The sequence below is a fragment of the Salvia miltiorrhiza genome, chromosome 3, assembly GCF_028751815.1.
Source record: "Salvia miltiorrhiza cultivar Shanhuang (shh) chromosome 3, IMPLAD_Smil_shh, whole genome shotgun sequence".
Classification (NCBI taxonomy): domain Eukaryota; kingdom Viridiplantae; phylum Streptophyta; class Magnoliopsida; order Lamiales; family Lamiaceae; genus Salvia; species Salvia miltiorrhiza.
This window is the reverse complement of record NC_080389.1, coordinates 46,852,241-46,875,557: the sequence shown is the minus strand read 5'-3', so window position 1 is coordinate 46,875,557 and position 23,317 is coordinate 46,852,241. Positions and strand designations below refer to the sequence as shown.

The window sequence follows — 23,317 nt, the reverse complement described above, 5'->3', positions numbered from 1 at the left end:
ACAAAGGAACATATTAAAAATAATTTCAAATAATTCATCTGATAATCAAATTAGGTAAATTAACAGTAAGTCTATTTCCATTGATCAACTCATCGGAGAGAGAAGTTTTGCAAGAATTGAGAAGTCGTTGAGAAAAAAAGATAGTGCTGAAAATTACAATTAAATCAACAATAAAAAGAACTCTTACTCTTAAGCTTAGACCACGTATCCACATGTAGTGGACCAGTGAAACTACACTCCATACTTAGGTGGGAATTGGATCAAAGACTTCTTCGTTAAGGAGAGTCTTTGATGCCCATCAGCTTTGCCAATTGAATTAGACTTTATCCGTTAATTTCTAACTTCAAATAATTAACTTTCTTTTGAAAACTTGAATTACAAATATTTTACTAAAACTAATTAGAAAAACTTTCATAGTCGGTGTTACATGTTATGATTTGTAAGACGCGTCATAATACAAATTCAAAGATTACAACACACCAAGTGAAATTACAAATATATAATCCAATATGAGCATGAACTTATATGACTTGTGAATCTGTGATACACTTGTTATTTGAGTGATAGATGCCAATCCATTAGGTTAATTTTCTCTCTAGGAGAGTTGAATTATTCCATGAACTAATATTTTGTCATCTTCCTTCGTATTCCACTATGAATTTTTAATTGACATTCTCTAAAGTTTAAAGTAAGAAAATAGCAAAAAAAAATGAGACATATCTCCATCCCAAAAAATTAACTTTATATCTGTTGCGTGCTAACGTTCTTTTCATGTAACAAACTAATTGTCTTTACACCTTTTGCGAAAAGCTTTAATGCTAATTGCTAATATTGCAAGTTGTTGACAACCCCACTCACTTTTTAGAGGGTCTTGAAAATATCTCAAAAGATCAAATGATTGTTTAATTATCACTTTCGAAAAGAAATAATTTCAATTATAAATTATTGTATAAAAGAGAAGGCCTCATTACAAAATACAAAAAAATATATTACAAATATATTATATAGTATGAAAAGAGAGTGTTAATGACAGTAAATAATGGCACATTGAGGTAAGATAGGTTTAAGGCTGCAATCTCACTAAACTACAATCTGAGAGAGCTGTGTTTCCCTATTACGACAATCATCCATAGAGTAGTAAATTTTCTGGGGTATTCCTATCTACAAACGAAGTCGTAGGCGACGGGACGAGCGCGTACCGTGGTTGCATAAGCAGCTGGCGCCATATATGATGCCGGGCTTTGTAGCAGACCTCATCACAACCCTTCCCGGTTCGATTTGCTGAGGTTATTCCGGCAGAATGATTGTTCAGTCCGACAACCCTAGGCCTCGGAGATTTCTAGTTGGTCGTGGTCCTGCATGAGTCCGGTAACGAGCAACGGGTGTCATGAAGTGATCAGTCGAGGGCACGGCATTCTGACCGGTGAGAACACCACAGTGAGTCGAGCATGGTCTGAAAGAGAGTAGTCTTCCGGCCACATTCCTTTCTCTACCTCTGTGGGGAAGAGGACAGCGTTCTTGACGCTGAATCCAATCGCCTGCTCCGTGTCTGTGGCTAAAGAGTCCTCCTCATTCGCCTCGACTCCTTGCTCGAACCATGAGGCGTTCCATATCCTTTGCTGAAAAATCAATAGCAGTGTGAATAGTTGAAACAGACAAAAATGATGGGGCAAAAACTCAGCATACACATACTTTGATGGATCAAACAATTCTGAACTGGTTGAATCATGTAATCTCTCAAATACTCAATCCTATGCATCATAAATCCAATCTATAACTCAAAGCAAACGCGCTCTAAAAGGATGCAGAGCGATACCTTAAATTCTTTGTAGTCAACGACACCGTTTCCATCCATGTCGGTCTGCACCCACAGTCCCTGTATCTCCTCATTGCTCAATCCGTTACAATGGCCGATCAAATTAAGCTGTAAGGACACCCAAATAACACATTTCATTAGTCTTCCATGAAAAACACTCAGAGTAATATGTTATAACGAAAGAAATATCTACCTGTCGCAGTGCTTCGCAGAAGCCCGCATATGAGATGCAATCACCGTCGTTATCAGCCTTCAGAAACGCAAAGGCATCATCTTCTGTCAGTGAAGCTCGCCTAAGTTGATACTGCAACGAGAGATATCAAACCGTCAAACAACTTTAAATGTTATGAAGAAAAATAGGAAAATTCAAAATGGGGCTAGGGGTAGCCTAAACAAGAAAGTTGGGTTTTCTAAATTCCTATACACGAGCAAGAGCACATAAATCCAATGTCTAGGTTGGAAAAAGTTACACGTTCTCGAAATTTAGGTATCTCACCTTGAACATCCCCAACACCGCCTCGCTCCAACTAGCATTTAGCAATTTCCGGTATTTGTTGGGGTTGAGAAGCCATATAAAATCAACACCACAGATGTTGCCACGGTGGTTACGGTGGCTCACCCACTGCACGAAGGTGTGACACCAGACGTAAGAATTTCCCAACGACAAAATTCAAATACACAAGAAACAATTGGAACTTCAAAGTTCAAGCTAAAGGGAATTTACCTTGTGCGCGTCTGCATCAGTATACTGATGAGCAGTATCATATGATGATACGAATCCCTGAGATCTGAGAAATTTATAAATATGTCCTCTCTTACTGCCATTCCAATCACTGAAACACCCAAAGAAACAGCATAGAACATTCTTGAGTTTCGTCTCTTGTTAAGATGGAAATGAACAAAACAAAAGAGTGAGAGGAATATATACCCGCATAGTAAAATAGGCAAGGGCTTAAGTTTGTTTTCCTTTTGATATGATTCCACATATTGCAATATTTTGTAGACCTATCAGATGAAAACATCACAAATCATATTCCATAACTGGAAAAAAAAAACAACAAAATTGATCTGAAAAACACGACATTTATGGTATAGAGTTGAGCATACCTGACGCAATCGCTCCAAGCACATACTCGAATTATGTGGAAACAATAAATGTGTGTTCACTATGAGAAGTTCTTGACGAACATGACTGTTCAGATTTTGTGAAAAGGGCGCGTTCAGTTCAACATGCAATAACTGAGCAACACGGTCGCCAAAATCATTGAAAAGAAGCTCTCGGTGGTTGATGACCCTAAAATAGTCCTTATGCACGGCGGTCAGCAAACCTGAGAAATTCAAAGAAAGCAAATCTTCATATAGGAATCGGACATAAAAATCTGCGTCTTATAACTCAAGAGTAGAATATAATATGCAGCTTCTGAAAAATGAAATATAGATCATTCAAAAAGATGAAAGCATGAGCACGTATACATAAACTGCAAAAACCAAATAGATTTGTACATAGGAAAATGTTACTCCTGCGCCTAGTATTCAATCCGACTGATTTTTATCAAAAAAGGATTGAAAATCCATTCATCCATGATGAATTACACGAAGTTATAATTTGCTTTCTAAATGATTCTTCTAGCAAGATGTGAATACAAAAGGCATTCCAACGACATCCACTACCTTGTGATCCACATCTTGTTCCTGTTCTATCCCTATCAAAATCCCAAATACATCTGCAAAAATCAGATGCATTAGCCATACATACATCGCCAAAAGGAAAATTCTTGACATAACAAGAACAAAGAGCAATTCAAAGAAAATGCCACTATGCAAAGAGATGGCCGAATTCGACATATCTAGATAAAACAAGAAAGTGATATTAAAAAATTACACCATATTTCTGCTTTGATCAAACACATCCACAATTGCAGAGGCTATAAACACTAAATCAAAATGTTTCAAACCACGAAAAGGGATTGAAAATTGTACCATCTCCGCGATTATTTGTCCGAGCAAGCTTGAAATTGAGGTAACCAGCATCACCAAGCCTCTTATCATAGATGCTCACCAACTCCTCATTCCCAACCCAGAATTCCTGCACCAGATATGATCAAATTCACATCTTTAGATATGAAATCTATGGAAAACAGCTGCTAAAATAAATCAAACAAGGGATAAAAGCAAAACCTGAAGACAGATTATGGAAGATCTCTCACACAATAACCAATTCAAAATCCTCTGATTTCTATCCATCCAATGATCTTTAACATCACTTTCTCTGAAGCTGGGGTCCTGCCACACCACCCACAATCCACATTTTAAACAACACATCAAACAAAAACCAACCAAAAATACACAACAACATAGCAATTGCTGCAAAACACAACAACCTTAGTAAAGTAACAACTCATTTTCGAATAAAACATAGTCAAGAAAACAACTTTTTCCCAGAATCTACATAATTTGGCAACAATCAAGCCCTTTTCTCAAAACACACAACAGTATAGCAATTAATGCAAAAAACCAACAACCTTAGTAAGGCAATAGCTCTTTTTCGAAAATACATAATCAAGAAAGCAACTTTTTTCCAGAATCTACATAATTTGGCAACAAAAACCTTAGTAAAGCAATAGCTCGTTTTCGAACAAAAAAAAATCAAGAAAGCAACTTTTTTTTCCAGAACCAACATAATTTGGCGACAAAAATGAACCCCTTTTCTGGAATTCTTACCTCGTGATTGAGCCTTTTGTAAATAGGTGCGAGGATGTTGAAGGTCGTACAGGAAATGGAAGAGGGGTCCTTAATCGATGAAGCTATGGCGTAGCTGCCGATTCTTGACAATCTCCCGTTGTTTAAGGTTCTGTTCTTCCTCCCCATTTACACAAACAATGTGTGATTTTCACAAGAAATGTGTTTGTGTAATGATCGATGAAGGATGAACCGAAAACTGCAGGGGGAGAATTTCAAGAATCAAGAAAAAAGGACTGAAATTTTCCTTCCTTTTTTACGAGGAAAACAGAAGGATTTCTTGATTGTTTTTTGTAATCTTGGAAGGTTTGTATATATGGTGACGATTAACTCAACGAACGATGATAATCAGTCCAAACTCACAATGCAATGTATATATATCGGAGAGAGAGACAGAGAGAGACTGTGGAAGAGGAGAGAGAAGCGCTGTGTATTCTTTTTAATAATTAGTGGGTATAATTTTAGTCAAGTTGTAAATAACTGGATACTGAATATAAATAATTTTTTTGTATTATGAAATATGAATACTCCTGTGGTGACGGTTATTAAAAATAAGATAAATTTTAAATAAAATATTGTCGCGAGTGCGCCACCATTTTAATTTTTCATGTTGCCATTTGTTGTTACAAAGTCATACACACGACGCTACCACTCATTTAGAATCTTCACTTTCCATTTATTAATTCCATATTATCTTAAGAAGTGTCCTATTAAGAGAAAAGATTAAATCGAAATATGTATATATTATCAAAAATATCTAAATACATTTCGAAATGATTACAGATATTTTTTGACATTCAATGCAACAAAGGATTTTGGACACATGGCATCTAATAAAATCATAGTGTAATTTATGTGACGTGGAACGATAATAATATAAAGACATACTAGTACTATATAATATTCATATGTATATAATAACTGTTAAAATAAAATTAGTATTTTATTATATTATTACGATCTAGACAAACGATAGTATTTATACTATCGTAAATGTATTTTATAAAGTTTGTACAATATCACTCATTGTACTAAGTTGCGTTTGAGACAGTTGAAAATATACAATTTACATATTTTTAGCAGTTAACTTTGAAATTATCTTTATGCGATTATTATGGATATACTTAGCTTTGAAATTACAGATTTATTGAAGTATTATTAGACCACAATAGATCTTAACTTCATTTAGTGGATCGTTTACCCAAGGTGAGGTCCTCAACGTAGGTATTTTATCACCAAATTTGGTAATCATTTTTGGTGTGTCGTTCATTATTGCTTTTGATATATTCTGTAATATTATATTTGTATATGTACTTACTTTTTTTGTGTGCGAAATTTTATATGTTTGGATATGTGACAATTTCAATAACAATTAAAACTTTCACTTATTGAACAATTATGGCAAATATTCGTATATATAAATAATCATATATATATAATAGCTATGGTAGAATTATTTGTATATATAAATAATCATATATATAATAGCTATGGTAGAATTATTTGCTTATATTTATGCTCGATGTTTTTTGTTTGTGGATTGTAGGGCTTTGATTTGGATGATAATAAATTGATTTGAACCACTTTTATTGATTATGAATTTATTTTGTAAGGAACAAATAGATCGCAGTATGCTTCTTTCTACCTATTAATTTGAAAAGTCCATCCACTTAGGCCGCCACCCAAATATAATTTTTAATTTTATTTTGCTCTAGAGTATTTGAATTAATACCTGAAATTTTTATATTTTTTATAAATATATGGATTTTCTTTTTGATATAATTGAAAAGTCCATCCACTTAGGCCGCCACCCAAATATAAATTTTTATTTTTATTTTGCTCTAGAGTATTTGAATTAATAACTGAAAATTTTATATTTTTCATAAAAATATAATTGTAAGGCACTTTTTGATATTTTAGTATGGAACGTGACACGTCTCATAAGAGTGTACATTTTTTATTTTTGGACACTACTCCATCGTAAATTGCTTATTTTTAATCTCTATTTATCAACTTATTTAAAATTTTATCAAACATAGTCAACACAAATACTAATTTATTTTATTATATCTCGCTATCATAAAACTATAATAAAAGTAAATTTTTACTCCACCGTAACAATTACATTTATTAAAATCGATGCCACCAAAAATAAATTAAGAACACTCTTATAAAATAAAGAGAATATATACTAACAGATGTACTAAGTTGTGGTAATATCATATTATTAATTCCAAAGTAACTTAAATGTGTGATTTCAAAACAATTAACAATCTACATTAATTTGTAGATCGACAAACTAACGTCTTTATACTTAACACCTTTCTCATCAATTAATTTTGCCTTAATATCTAATACGCGCAAGCATTAATAATACAATAACGTGTTTCATTTAATAATTTCATTGATTTTTTTTTGTCACGCGAGTGTTCTTGGATAAGGATAAGCGTAGTCATTAAATGGAAAGTTTTGAGGTTTTATAGCTTAGATACATAATTATGTCTTTATTAAATATTTAAGATCATTGTCAACTTCCCTCAAAAAAAAAGAAAAAATATCATCGTCAACCATTTAATTTCCTAGCTAATTATCATGATCGTCCAGGGAATATTATCATATACTCCCTCCGTTTTTTTTTAAGTGTTCAATGGAAAAAAAGTACATAAATCAAGGAAGTTGGAGTATTACTTTTGTGCCCATATTTATTATTTTCAAAGTGTAATAAATTTATTCTCAAATTTTGAAATAGGACACTTAAAAAGGGGTAAAGTGGGAACTTTGTCATTTTTTATTCTCAAATTTTGAATTAGGACACTTAAAAAGGAACAATAAATTTATCTTAATAGGACACTTAAAAAAAACGGAGGGAGTAATCAATAACCTTATAAACTTGGTCACCATAAAAAAGTGGATAATGTCTATCCTAATACCCATATTAAATTACTAGCAAAAATTGTATTGACTTTTTGAATTTAACTCCCAAAATCATCCAGTCTAAGCTTGTTGCCTCGTTTGATGAAAATGAAAACGTATATATTCCTATTAAACAAATGTATTATTATTCTCAAGCATGGAATAGATTATTATTCTACTAAATAGAATATAGGATATTAATTGGAATATTGAAATTCAGTGATCATAATTAATTTGCTTTCTTTCTGCCGAAAGGTACCCCTTGAAATAAAATTATAAAAATAAAATAAATAATCGAAAGGTAAATAAAATAAGAATAATGATGAGGATGCATAACAGACACCCAAACACGGTCTTAGAGGGTTCCACACTGCACCGACGCAGCTCTAATTGGGGCCCAAAAAGCGGCCACAAGCAAACACTACATTCTACTTCCATTTCACTCAACGTTTTTAGACTTTTATTTTAATTAGAGGTCTCAAACTAGATAGGAACTGTATATTTAAAATGAATTTATAGCTTAACTTTATTACTCCCTCCGTCCGCCAAGATTATGTCACAATTACTATATCGGGCGTCCGCCAAGATTATGTCACTTTCCTTTTATGGCAATGGTCCCACCATCCTCTTTAATATTTTATCCTTACTAACACTCTTTATTTACAAAAAATCCACTCAAAATTCAATCTCAACCACTCATCTCATAAAGTGGTGGGACCTTTTCTCCACTACATCAAAATCATCACCAATTTTATTAAATCCCGTGCCCAAGCAAATTACCATAATCTTGGCGGACGGAGGGAGTATTATATATAGAATTACTCCCTCCGTCCCATGAATCTTGACACGTTTTCCTTTTTGGGCCGTCACACGAATCTTGACATGTTTTCTTTTTTGGTAATAATTATTACCTTCTCTCTCCTACTTTATCACATTTATTATATTCTCTCTCCTACTTTATCACTTTTATTACATTCTCTCTCCTACTTTATCACTTTTATTACATTCTCTCTCCTACTTTATCAATTTTATACTTTATTAATTACACACTTAAAACACTAATCTACAACTCCTTAATTCTCGTGCCGAACCCAAACGTGTCAAGACTCACGGGACGGAGGGAGTATATATTAGAGAGCTTAATTAAAAGATTAAAACTTTATTATTAAAGATTTTAAATTTGAATTTAATTAAAGTGGTGTTCGATTGTTGAAAGTGAATTTATCCAAAATTATTTAAAATTGTTAATTTGAGAATGATTTGTTATAGGAGTAGACCAAGATTCATAAGCCAAAATTATTCCTTCCTGGCATTAGTTCAAGATTGAATATCAGATCGTATCCATCTAATTAAATAAAATATCACAAAATTAATTTTATTTTATTTTTCATATCGGACAACCTTTTAAGTATATAACTTAGATTACTATCATTCTTGGATCTTTTGATTTTTTATTATTATTATTATTTTTTTGTAATTTGCAGGCTATAACATATAAGTGGAATTTATTTACCACGCATCTTGATAGTAATTGCGATTTTTCTTAGATTCTAAGTTATATACTTTTTGAGGGAATTCTAAGGTTATATTTTAGCTATAAAAGAACTATCAGAATCTTCTATTTGTCCTTTTTCTGACACGATCTGTACTATATCATAATTCAGTATTATGAATCAACGTGCTTTAATGATGGGATATTAGTTTAATTAGTTATTATAGTGGTTTAATGGTCCTAAGATAATAATTATGTTTGTTATTATCACATTTAAAACAAAGCTCTGATAATCTTATAGATTGACACGTTGTCGAGTTGGTGATTTGTGATTAAAATATCATTGGGATAAACTTTTGAAAATTTGCAACTTTTGAAGAAAAATCGAATCCAATAACAAATTGTTACGCAAATTAAACAAGAGCGAATATCAAAAAGCTGTCCGAGTCATCATTTCGCATATACTAATCTCGCTTGCTTTTTAAATTTTAGTAAATGCCATGTCATACAAATTAAATAATTTACATATACACACCGACATATTCATTGAATAGAAAGAATTCCAAATGAATAAAATGATAGTAGAAGCCTTGGCAAAAGCCCTAAGCTAGGTCCTATGGTTCCAAATGTAAAAAAAGTAATTTTGATTGTGTGTTGGTTAAGCGATAAGGGGTTAATGCCTGAAGCTAAAGGTTTTGAGTTTGAGTCTCGTGTGTTATGACCTTTTAATTGCTTTATTCAATATTATAAATTTATAAAATAAAAAAAGTAATTTCGATTATATTCGAACTTTTTCTTTACTAGTCCAATCTAGCTCTAATTAAAATTGGTCGACTGACTAGATTGAACTATTTTTTTAACTGTATTATCTATACATAAATAAATAATGTATAATATATTTAAAAGAGGTTACGGCGGAAAAATACCTAAAGTTTGCCAATTTTCTTATTTATATCATGACTCTTTTTTTTGTCATGAAATATATGAATTTAAGATTGATTATGAATCGTCTCACGATGGGTAATTTAATTCGTCCAAATTCAATTTGATATCGTAGTAAGAAATAGCAAGTCGTGGAACTATTCAGATTGAATTCAGGCAAAATTGTCCTATTTCACTCTATTATTGGTCTATAGCTTTGCTTAAACCCCTAATTAGTGGATTATTCAAATTGAATTTGGGTGAAATTATCTGCCGTGAGTAGGGCTGGTAAATCGGTGCCGGTTTTTCGATTAAAACTGTAATCGAACCGAAAAAACCGATTATCAGTTAATCGAAAACCGATTTTTCCCGGTTCGGTTCGATTATCGGTCAACACTCTCACAGTAAATCGGTTAACCGGTTAAACCGATTAATCAGTTTTGATTGCTTGGAAACAAGCCACGTGTGAGTCCCATTCAAGAAAAAAGTAATGATGTGATAAAATGGAAAATCACCACGGCAAATGCTCTTAGTCTATAAAGTGAGTTGATGGAGGATATTTAAGAATGATTTTAAGTGAGTTAATGTATAAAGTGAGGTAGACTTACTGTTAAATATTCCTTCCATCTACCAAATGAGTATATATTTGTGGGTGACACGAGTTTTAAGAAATTGATTAAATGTGTTTGAGTGGGATAAGGGCCTCATTTTTGTTGTGAGTGGTTTATGTGAGGTATACTTATCAAAAAAGGAAATTGATACTCATTTGGTGGATGAACCAAAAAGGAAATACTTCATTCGTCCACGATATCGTTTCCACTTTGTGGACGACACGTGTTTTAAAAAAATGATGGATAGTAGTTGATAATAGTGGGTATTGTTGTGAGAAGAGTTTGGATCCCACTATTGATGTGAGTGTGGAAATTTGTGGACTCTACTGCTATAACTAGAAGTGGAAACGATATTATGGACGGACTAAAATGGCGAAAGTCAAAACGATATTTTGGATGGAGAGAGTATATGAATACTCATTTGGTGGACGTAGGGAGTAACATTTTAAATTATTATGTTTTTACTAGAAAAGATATGAGACATTACTATTGAGACATCCTAACATAATAATTGAAACATTATTAATGGGACGAAGAGAGTAACATTTTAGGTAGAACACATCCTCAAACTTATATAGAATGAATTATGACAAACTATCACACTTTCGATCCGCCACCCGCTACGGCCTATAACGCCCAGGACAGACCATAGCACGGGACCGACTCTCATTATTTGTTATAACACTTTTAGGTAGGACTCATTCTCATAAACGAGAGCATCAAGGATCATAGTGTTTCGCACATTAATTTTCTCTCTGTGTGTGCGCTTATATACAATTGAGTCGACACATACATTGAAGGGTAAATTTTGGTTTGAGTAGACGTAGCAGTAATATTGGGTGCTGAGCTAAGTTTCGACCTAATTCATTTTTTGATGCTATCACATTCACCCACTTTAATATGTGTGCCCCATTACATTTTTGAGCATATGGTTTTCCGTTGCTCGATAAGTATCCTCCTCAAATGTACTTATCATTAACTATGCGTGGATATTAGAATTTGTGCGTGTATATATATACTCCTTTATTGCGAGGATAAGCATCTTCGAAGATTAGAGGTTACTGAAAATACTAGATGGAATTTAAGAGTGGAAGATGAGAGGTTATTCCAAATAGTGGATAGAATTTCAGAATGTAAAATAGGTAGGTATTTATTATTTTTTGTTTGAATTAGAATTAGAAAAAAAAAATATCTGAATATACTCAATTATGCAATCCGCGCGTAGGCGGGACCTCAACACCACACAACTATGAAAAAGCTACACCGCACGCAGGCGGGAATACAACATCATCACCTAAAAGTGAAAAAACGTAGCCGCACGCAGGCGAGATTCAAAGTAATTATTGTTATGATGAAAAATAACAATATGAAGAAAAGTGATGTTTGTCAAATTAACATTATTTTACTTCACGATAATTATTATTTTTACTCACGAGAACTTGGTTCTTCGTTTATTTGATAAAGTAATTATTGTCGTAGAAAAAAGTAATCATTGATATAAAAAAAATAATATTTTAAAAATCAAATAAAAAATAAAAAGCGTTGCCCCTGAATATTAAACCCGCGCATTACGAATGATAAGAGGGTTACTGTGAGTCTGAGTGATTTGTAGAAAAACGCATAAATATATATACACATTCCCGTGAGAATCGGTCTCATTTGAGATCGATCGACTCTTCTGATTACTAATAAGATTTTATAATTGATATTCGAAAATGTTTCGATCCAAATTTAACTATCCTGTCAATATTGAAAATATTATATATTTTTTGAAAAACGGACAAACTCTGATATTGAAAGTAATAGTACTCATATAATTATAACTTAATTTATGAGGTCGACCTTTTCGACTGATTGGCCAAAAGGAAATTGGCCATTTGATTTGAGTTATCAAAAATGTCTTTATATTGATTGAATGGTCAAATACAGGGAAGGCTGGTGCCTTAAGGTCACAACCAGCCGCATCATCCCCAATGAGAAGATACTTGTGTGGTCACAAGCTTATAAATTGTCTCTTTAAATTCGAAGTATGTATGTTGGAATCCTCCTAATGCCTTGTGTCCACTTTATTTTTCGAAAATGTAAGACAAAATTTGAAAATAACACAAAATAAAATCTAACACGACGCCAAAGGCAATGAAATATATGTATTAGATTAGATTTTAGGATTAATATTATCTTTTAGGAGTTGGTTTTTAGATGCGAAAATCTAGTTTTCTTGTCTTTTCCCTCCGACCTCTTGTTTCTTTCTCTGTTGGTGAGGGCCACCTTCTCTCTCCTTTTGTTGAGTGAGTTGTTGCACGTGTTTCGGATTTGGGCATCTCTGGTGCCGGCTCCTTTTTCTTATTTATACTATTGTTCTTTTCCCGATCAAAAAAAAAAATATTATCTTTTACCTCATCGTTTGAACGTTTTCTCAAAAATGTCCTATTCTAGGGTAATTACAAAATAATGCCCATCATTCTATTTTTTTTTTCTTATTTGTGACCCACAAAAATAATCCGACGATCGTTATTTGATGTATTCTGGTCAATTGTCATGCTGTTAATACTCATGTAATAATAATAAAAAAACAACAACAACAACAACATGAATTCCACATCTTTTAAAATGTTTTTTATTTCAGAATTTAACAAAAACGTTTCTTTCTTGACCCTATTCCCATTCCTCCTACCCCGCCCCCTGCCCACCGCCGTCTTCTTTGTCGCCCCGCTGCACAACTGTCATCTCTTCTGCCACCTCTCTTCCTAATTGCTCTTCGCTTTCCTCTTCCTCCTCATTTTCGCCCTCGCCGAAGCCATACACAACTTCATCGCCGAGAATAGAATCGGTGCCGAAAGCTTTGGCATCGTTTATAGAGGAAAGCTCCCCAATGGCCACGAGGTCGCGATTAATCGAAGAAATTAGAAAATGAAAAACGCATTCGAATAGGAGAATTGGACAACTAGGTTTTCCGATTTTGGGTTGTCGTTGATGGGGCCGAAGGATTACCGACCAATGAAGGCGGCCAACACGGTCGCATACATCGACCCCGAGTACTACAACCTGAATGTGTTGACAGTGAAAAATGATGTTACAATTTCGGAGTTGTATTGTTGGAGCTCTTGACGAGTTGGGGGAAGATTTTCAAGGACGGGCCAACTCCGATCAACGTGGTGGGCTACGCGGTGCCGACGATCATGGTCGGGAAAGTGGGGCAGATCCTGGAATGGCTGGTTGGGGCGGCGGAGGTGAGTGAGTTGGAAGCTTTTGTTGTTGTGTGAAGATAGCCATGACAGTTGATGTGTATTTTTTTTTTCTTAATCCACGTAGATTACAACATGGAAATTTGTTGGAACACGTCAATTATTGGTCGTCGAATTATTTTTGTGGGCTACAAACAATAAAAAAAGGAATGATGAGTATTGTTTTTTGAGAAAATGCCCAAACAATGGACTAAAAAGTGATATTTACTCTTTTACAAAAATAATTCAATTAGGATTTTTTATTTTCATCATATATTATTCTTATTTTTATGTGTGCTTGTGTTGGCCTAGCAGTAGATTGTTAATACCCAAGGCCCGAGATTCTGGGTTGGAGTCCACCGTCGTGCAGTCTTTCAATTTCTTTATTAATTTTATAATATATATATATATATATATATATATATATATATATATATATATATATAGGGGCGCTCCAATGAGACCCCCTAATTTTAGTGAGATCTAGGGCACGATCTGGTGCATTTATTTTATCAATCCTATGGCTGATATTGTATCTGGAGGGTGATTTTTTTTCACAGGGTTCGAATCCTGGAGGGAGCAGAATATTTTAAATTTTGTTATTCATCAGTATATATTGCATTATTCATCAGTATATACGGTCATGTTCATCAGTATATATGTCTTATTCATTATGAATTTTTTAAATTTTATTTTTCATTAGTATATACATCTTGTTCATTAGATATACATTTTGTTCATTAGTATTATATGTCTTATTCATTGTACTCATGTTACACGAAAAATAGGGGGTCTCACTGGAGCGCACCCCTATATAAATATATATATATATATATATATATAATTAAATGTGGTAATATACAATACTACACAACTCTCTCAACCTATATTCACACTATACCCACTTTTTTTAAACAATTCACCCCATATCCATTTCAATATTTAATTATTTTTCTTGGTACTTGCATATTCCTTCACCATTTCCTATCTCTTACTTCGTAACATGTGCCTGACAAAGTGAAATTTCACAGATTAATGCGCATAGTTCGCCTTAAAAAAGAATACATAATGCACATAGTTTATTTTAATTGAATGCGCATAGTTTATTTTAATTGAATGCGCATACTCTATTTAAAGCCAAAGTGCTATTTGGCAGAATGTTTCGAAATAAATAATGAAAATGTAATAAAAAGAACTACAATTGTTGATGTTAAATAACAAAAAATAATTAATATAAATGAATGAAAAAAGCTATGCCTGTTGAGATAACAATAATAATAATAATAATAATAATAATAATAATAATAATAATAATAATAATAATAATAATAATAATAATAATAATAATAATAATAATAATAATAATAATAAGTTCCATAAGAAGAAGATTAATTTGGCAAAATCAAAAGAATGAATAAAAGTGAAAGAAAAAGGAAAAAAAAATAATAAAAATATAATCATATATTGCACAATTAAATGCAAAATGCGCATCTCAATTTAATTTGCGCATCTCAATTAAAGTGAATACAATGTAATTAATTTATGCCTCAATTAAAGAGAATACAATGTAATTAATACTATTGGAAAGAATGTATTAAACATTTTGCGCATCATAGGAATTTCAAATTATTCATAGGTTTCTTGCGATTTTTTTCCTTTTATTTATTTATTGTTTTTCTACTATGCGCATAATTAGGTTGTGCGCATATATGCGCAATTATTTTAAAAACATTAAAATATAAACAATTATTTAACTATGCGCATCTCAATTTTAAACTCCAATTATTAAAACAATGCGCATTCAAATTTGCAAACAATGCGGAAATCAAAAAATTACACCGCATAGTAATAAGTCAACTATGCGCACAAATATTAACTCTGCGCATATTAATTGCGCAGAGTTTTGACTATGCGCAAACCATAACAGAATCTACTCAGTACACGAAAATTCACACTGCAAATCACACACCCAATCATTATGCACAGCTTTTTTCAGCATAAAAAATATTAAAATAATATTATGGGTATGGGGTAAATCATTTTTAAAAAGTGGGTATATGGAAAATGTAGTTTGCAAAAGGTGGGTATTTTAGATTTCCTCCCTAATTAAATTATATAGTCAAATAAATCATCCATGGTCTTTCAATTTCTTTATTAATTTTATAATTTATATATAAAAAAGTTATATAACCAAATAAATCATCCACACGTAGGTGAGAAACCTCTACACTAAATAAAGATGAAAAAATAATCATATGCAGACAAGACCATTATCCATAAAGATGAAAAAATAATCATATGCATACAAGACCATTATCCATACAAATGTGAAAAATTTAAAAATTTACACCGCATGCAGAGGAAATTGAACTTAAGACCTCTCATAAAGGAGAGTATTTGAGTGCTTCAATTTTGCCACTTGAGCTACGCATGAGGGATTGAACCCAAGATCTCTCATGAAATAGAGTATTTGAGTGTCTCAATTTTGCCACTTGAATTAAACATCATTGACCGTTTGAACATATCTTTTAGTTGTACAATACGTGATGAAATATAAAAATGGAGGATTTGTTGTTTATTTTCGATTATACAATTTTTTTTTTTTTGTAAATTCATATTATAATGGTCTTTTCTTAATTTTCTTTATCGATTCGTATATAAATTGTTAAATAAATTAAAAATGTGATACCCAAGCATTGCACAAAATATAATAATATGCTCATTACTTTGACAATCAAAACTCAACCACTTTCTGAAATTCAATCGTCTCAAGATTTTAAATTGATTTGTACTTTAGCTTTTGGAGCTGCCGTAATACCATAGTCTAAATTAATTACAACATAAATAATCATAGCATAATAAAGCAAGCTTTCAATATAAATACATAAATCAAAGCTGCATAACTACCAGCAACGTATTTTTTTCCAATATGTTCCCCACTTTGAAAACATTTATTTCTCCAATGTGTCCCTTATGTCTTGATCAATTATATTATAAGACATTAGAATCAGCAACTGAAACCACATGGGCGACCTTCAGTAGCAGTAAAACTCAATGTTTAGTAGTAATGTTTAAGGTGAAAGGTCTTGAATTCGAGTCAAGAGTCATCTGTAATGCGATTTTTTAATTTATTAATTTAATATTATTAATTTATCAAAAAAAAAGGTCACTGCTTAAAAAAAGAATTATAGCCCATACGAATTTTAAAAAAAAGTTGCAATTTTTACCTAATCTTTTAATTAAGCTAAAATATACATGAATTTTTATTTTTGTTGCAGTTTTCACCTAAATTTAACTTTTAATGAAATTAGAGCTTAATTGACAGTCGAAATTAAGCCAAATACCTCTGAGCTTTTAAATACTCTTCATCATCATAAGTTAGATCAGCATTAGGTGAATTTCCGACTGCTAATTAAGCTCTAATTTTGCCAAAAGTCAAACTTAGGTGAAAATTGCAACAAAAATATAAATTCATGTATTTTTTTGGCATGATTGAAAATTCATGTGAAAAAATTACAACTTTTTTCAAAATTCGTGTATTTTTAGCCATAACCCCTAAAAAATAAGTCACTTCTTAAATTATTTCAAAATCTTACCCCTAATTTAAGATATACTGAATCATAAGGTTCAGTAAACATATTTTTTTATTATTATTATGTTTTAAGAAATTAAATTGTGCTAGCTTTAGTGGGAGGCGCTAAGGGGAGACGCTAAAAGGCGATCTTCATTTCTATTTAATTTCATTTTTATTCTTCTATTTTAAAATTCATCATTTTATTAAAATTAAAATTAAATATTATATTAATTAAAATAAAATAATTAAACTTAAAATTATTATTGACTTAAATGTCAAGAGCTTTTGAAATTAAATAATTATTTGTATAAGTTCCATTTGATTGCACATGACTTTTCATAAAACTGCTGCCACATGTTAATTAATGAGAGTCGGTGGAAGAAAAAAATCACTTACTATAATTTAATATTCGGCGTTTTGTGATATATCTGCATAACAAGTCGGATACTTCAAGAAATAAACAATGGAGTATTACATTCGAAATTCAATTATTATTATTCTTTTAATTTTCGTGTGGTGTACACGCGCCCTCCTTTTCTCTTCCAAAAAATCGGAACTATAGATCACACCCAGCACAAGCCATGGGGGCGCGCACGCTGCATGTCACATCGTGCCGAGTCAGCCCGGCACGCCACCTATGCGTCGGAGAAGCTCTAAAAGCATCCATGGTAGGAAGACGCTATAAGGTGGTCCTCATTTTAACGTCTCTCATCTCTAGTGCAGTGCATTAATTTTATAAAAGGCCTTTAATCTTCATTTCTATTAATCTCATTTTTATTCTTCTATTTTAAAATTCAATATTTCATTAAAATTAAAATTAAACATTACATTAATTAAAATAAAAATTACAATAATTTAAATAATTAAAATTAAAAATTCAACATTAATTAAAAAAAAAATACGATAATTTAAATTTACACTACATGAATCCTCTATACATGAGCACTTCTTGGACCATGTTCTGGTGTCATGCCAATTGAGCCTCCGATATATTTGAAGTGTCCGCGTTGATGATTTTGAAATCGAGCTCCTCCCTTCTCACCTCGGCTTCTCTAATTTTTGCTTCGACAGCTTTAGCTTTTGCTTCAACTTGTTTGGATTTTGCTTCGGCGATGGAACCAGTTTAGGTGGTAAATTCCTCGATGTCGTGTGCGAAGTGTTCCAGTGCTTTGTATTATTGCGCCTTCTCCATCGAGGATTTCACTTTCTTCCCCTTACCTTTATTACGTTTTTCCGCTTTCTGGCCTTGGGGCTCGTCGTGATACTTGGCTCGAAAGATGTTGTTGTCGCCTGTCCTTCGACTTCTTGGAGAAGTACACATCCTCGCCTTGAGATGCGAATCACCGACACTCGCGCAAGATCATCCACGCTTTGAAATGCTTGAATTGGGCTCCATCCATTGTTGGCCTTGTAGATTTCTTGCATCTATTGAGTGATTTGCTCATCACTCATTTTGCTACTCCAATTGGCTTTGCAATTGTCGCAGATTGCTTCCCACACTTTGACGTCCTCTTGGACGCGTTGAAAGTGGGATTTGATATGCCTGTTCTCACGAACAATAGCACCCTCAAGTTTAGTGTTGTTGAATTTCTAAGTGATATCTCCCCAATATTGGATAGCCATTTGGCTTGTCCCCAATATTTAGTTGTGGGTAGCCTCCACTCACAACATGCAGATGATCTTTGTCTCCGTGGACATGTATCTGATGCGGGGCTTGGAAGACTTTGGCTTCGGGCCTTCAACTTCAACGATGGGCGGTGGGTTCGCCGAGGTTGGAAAAAAGCCTGAGGAGAAAATATTCAAGTATTGAGAGAAATGCGCGAACCCCATATACCTTGAGAGTAATTCTTGTACTAATCGTCGAATTGGCGATTCATTTTTTGTACTAAATATGAGACAATAGATTGAGGGAAGAAGAGAGAAATGTGTTGAATGTGAAAAATGAAGTGGAGAAGAAATGGTATATATAGAGAATAAAAGGAAATTAAAAGAAAAAACAGGGAAAGAGCCGTTGCCTCGAACGGTCAAATAATAATAATAAAAAAAAAATTCAGTTAAACGGTCGACAAATTTAAACTTTTTCAATTTTTTTAACGCGCTCGACATTTAAAATCTACGTGCCCGGCACTATGAATCAAACCGCGCACGAGCCGGGGGGCATGCCCACACGCGACACTGTGCAGTCTGTGCGAGCCGGCACGCCCCCTCGAGCGCTGCAGATGATCTAAGTAATTATCTCTCAATAGGAATTAAACGCTTATTTTGCAAAAAAAAATGATTGATCGTTAAACAAACGCAGAATCATTATCACCCATACTTAAGTGGTTTAAACATTAGACTGCTATTTCTTTATTAGAAATATATCATTACATTTTTACCTCAAAAAAGAAAAAGAAAAAAAATTTGAATTGATGGAATAAGGTGTACAAAATATGAGTATGAAATAATACGCAGAAACATGCAAGCACTGAATTATGTCTAGCTAGTATTACTGATATACACCCTCCGTCCACAAAAAATAATTTTAAAAGGAACAATACGGATTTTAATGAAAATAGTTGAGTTTAATTATTGTGCGTGGAGAAAGAGTCCTACAAAAAATATAATATTAATAATGATAATTAAATGTATTATAAATGGAGATAAGAGCTCATCATGTGATAAAAGGTTTTCAAAAGTACAAAAAATTAATTTTTGTGAACGTCTAAAAATGATAATAAATAATTATTTTTTGTAAATGGAGGGAATATTATTTCCAAAATGACCAAATATATATATATATATATATATATATATATATATATGTTTCTGGAAAAATTGAGTTTGGTCTGACATTTGGGAGAGATGTTATGTTGTATCCATATTATTTATTTTATAGAATTTTGTCTGAGGAGATGTGCCAACCATTATTTAATCACACACATGTAATATACATCTACAACAAGGGTTTGTTTGGCACAAGTAATTAGGATGTATAATATATTTATGATATTTTAATATCTTGCTTGATAAAAAGTAATACGAAATACACAATTCTTTATAAATTAAAAGTCCAAAATATTAGTACTAATTTGAGGAATTTTGTATACCACCTACGGAGTGGTATACGTAATACAAATGTTAGTTATAATTATTAGGGTTAAATGCATGTAATATCATGAACTTATAGTCGAATTCCAAATTTAGCACGAGCTTAAAAAGTTTCAATTTATAGGGGTAACTTTACTCTGTGTTCAATTTTAGCATATATTTATTTTTTGGTAGAAATTTCATAACCACGTGGCAATGATGTGTCTTCCAAATGACACGTCAAAATTTATAACTTAAAAGCGTCCAATTTAAATGTGTAACTTTACTCCATGTTCACTTTCAATGTGTAACTATACTCCGTGTTCAATTTTTAACAGCGAATAGAGTAAGAGAGAGACGAGCATGGTCAGAGAAGACAAGCATGGCGAGAAGGTGGGTTTTTTTGGAGAGGGAAGAAAATCGAAGAAGAAGAAGAAGAAGAAGAGGCGGCGCGGTGGAGGAGGGTGGTTCTGGGAAGGGAAGAAAATAGAAGAAGAAGAAGAAGAGGCGACGCAGTGGAGGAGGAGGGTGGTTCTGGGGAGGGAAGAACCTGCAAAGACGAGAGAGAGAGAGAGAGAGACGAGAGTATGGCGGCGGAGCTCGTCTCGTCTCCTCGAGAGATAACCTCTGTCGCCACCGCCCTATGCCTCGGCGAAGTCACCGGCGCCAGCCACCCTCCTCATTCTCCCTCACCTCTGATTTCTCAGTCATCCCCCTTATCTCCTTCATCACAAAAATCCCCAAATCAAAAACCCTGGCTTCTCCTCCTACGATTTCCGGCGAGATTATCGCCGGAACCTCCTCCCCCTCATCTACTTCAGCTGATTGCAGCGGTAAGCCGGACCGCCGCCATCGCCACCGTCTTCCTCCCTTCTGACTTCGATCGACACCTACAGCCGCTAGCCAGAAGAAAAGTGACGAGAGAGAAAGCTTGGCGAGCAAAACGCAGCGTTTTGCTCGCCGGGTGGTAGCTTGTGCCGACAAGCCACGTCAATGACACGTAAGATCTAAGCGTGTGCCGGCAAGCCACGTCAAAAATCAATGCTAAAATTGAACACGAAGTAAAGTTATCCATATAAATTGGAACTTTTTAAGCTCATGCTAAATTTGGAATTCTATTAAAGATCATGATATTTAGGGGTGAGCGGAAACCGAACCGAACCGATCTGTTTCGGTGCGGTTCAGTCCCGATTCCACTAGTTCGGTTCCGAAAATTAAAAACCGATAAGTTTTGGTTCGATTTCGGTTTTCAGTTTTTGGTTCGGTTTAAAATCAAACCGAATCGATAAATATTAATATTTTATTATATATTTATATTTTACAATATATAATTAATTTTCTAATTTTTAACCTATAATATATAATTAATTTTCTAATTTATAATATTAATTAATTTATCTTTCTATATTTTCTAATATTTTATTATATGTTCTTGATTTGTTATGTTTTTTTTAAGCTAAGACTTGTTATGTTGCTATTTGTTAAACTTTGAAACTTGAATTTGTGTTTTTGTGATGTTTTAAATCCTTGAAACTAGTACTTTTGTAGACTAAGTATTATTATGTTGTGGGGATTTGGCATTTGAAATTTGTGTTTTTTACATTATTTTACAGGTTTTAATTGGTTTTTTCGGAAAAAACAAAAAAAAATTGCATCGGTTTGGCACCCCCAATTGGTGCGGTTCGATTCCAATTTTAACCATCGGTTCGTTTTTCGATTTTAGATTTTTGATTCGATTTTGCACCGAACCGAACTGATGATCACCCCTAATGATATTACATGCATTTAACCCTAACTATTTTTAATTTTATATAATCTTAATATATAATATCAAACAACATATTATATTTTACAGATATTTTAATATATCTAACTAAATATGTAATATGATATGTAGTAAAATACATCGCGATTAAATATACGATACCTTGTTTTATGCTGCGTACTCATAAATTTCTTAAATTGTATAAAGATTAATTATATTACTTAAATCCCAAGGCCCATGATTCAAATTTTGTCATTGTGATGTTGAGTGTGACGCGCTAGTAGTATTTTCACTTGTAAACTCTATTCTATTTTACTAATCAAGCGTGATTATATACAAGTCTAATAGCGATTATTCAACCTTAACGTAGCCCATATTCGACATCTGTCTTTGAGATTATACTTTTGATTTTAAAATAAATTTAATTATGTGAACTATGATACAATAATCATGTAAAGAAGCGATGCTTTGACTATTGTATGCATTCGTACAAATATGTGGGAAACAAACAATTAGTTAGGCATATACTTTTTTATTTGGCTCATATTATAAGGATATTTTTAAAAGGGTAATTGGTGTATTTAACATGTACTTTAAATTCTAGTTATAAATGCATAAACTTTACTTAATTTTTAGTATTTAACATGTACTTTAAATCTTAGTTATAAATATATAAACTTTACTCACTTTTGGTATTTAACATGAACTTTAAAATATAGTTACAAATACATGAATTTCAAACTTATTTAATTTTTTACTTATTTTTCATTTTTCTCAAATTAAAACTGACTCGGAATGTCTTAATATTGACGTGGACAATTCGACGCTGAGATACGACGACGTCGTTTTTGGTTAGAGGAAAATAACCCAAAACTAAAATATGAAAATGAATGAAAAAGAATTGTCTACAAATTTCACAAATTCATAATGAGAATTTCGTCTTTAAGATTTGAGAATTTTCATAAAGCCAATTTCATCCTTTAGAAAGTCAAATTCGAATATAAAAGAATGGGTCAAAAATTGAACGATGAAGATTAATATTTGTAGCGAGAAATTGTCCACATCCAGATTCAGGCATTCCAAGACAATTTTAATTTGAAAAAAAAAATGAAAAACCAATCAAAATTGAATAAGTTTAAAGTTAATGTATTTATAACTATATTTTAAAATTCATGTTAAATACCAAAAGTGAA

The 23,317-nt window shown here is 32.6% G+C and overlaps 1 protein-coding gene across 1 annotated transcript; it reads right to left on the bottom strand.

The window, feature by feature from the left end:
* Positions 1-926: 926 nt before the first annotated feature.
* LOC131016155 (uncharacterized calcium-binding protein At1g02270-like) lies at positions 927-5,024 on the bottom strand. The gene is made up of 10 exons (XM_057944767.1): positions 4,538-5,024; positions 3,995-4,099; positions 3,797-3,902; positions 2,924-3,144; positions 2,745-2,821; positions 2,541-2,649; positions 2,313-2,438; positions 2,010-2,120; positions 1,817-1,924; positions 927-1,619 (listed from the first exon to the last, which is right to left on the bottom strand). The coding sequence occupies exons 1-10, from the start codon at positions 4,682-4,684 to the stop codon at positions 1,386-1,388; spliced, it is 1,344 nt and encodes a 447-aa protein (XP_057800750.1). The 5' UTR covers positions 4,685-5,024; the 3' UTR covers positions 927-1,385.
* Between the last annotated feature and the right edge of the window lie 18,293 nt (positions 5,025-23,317).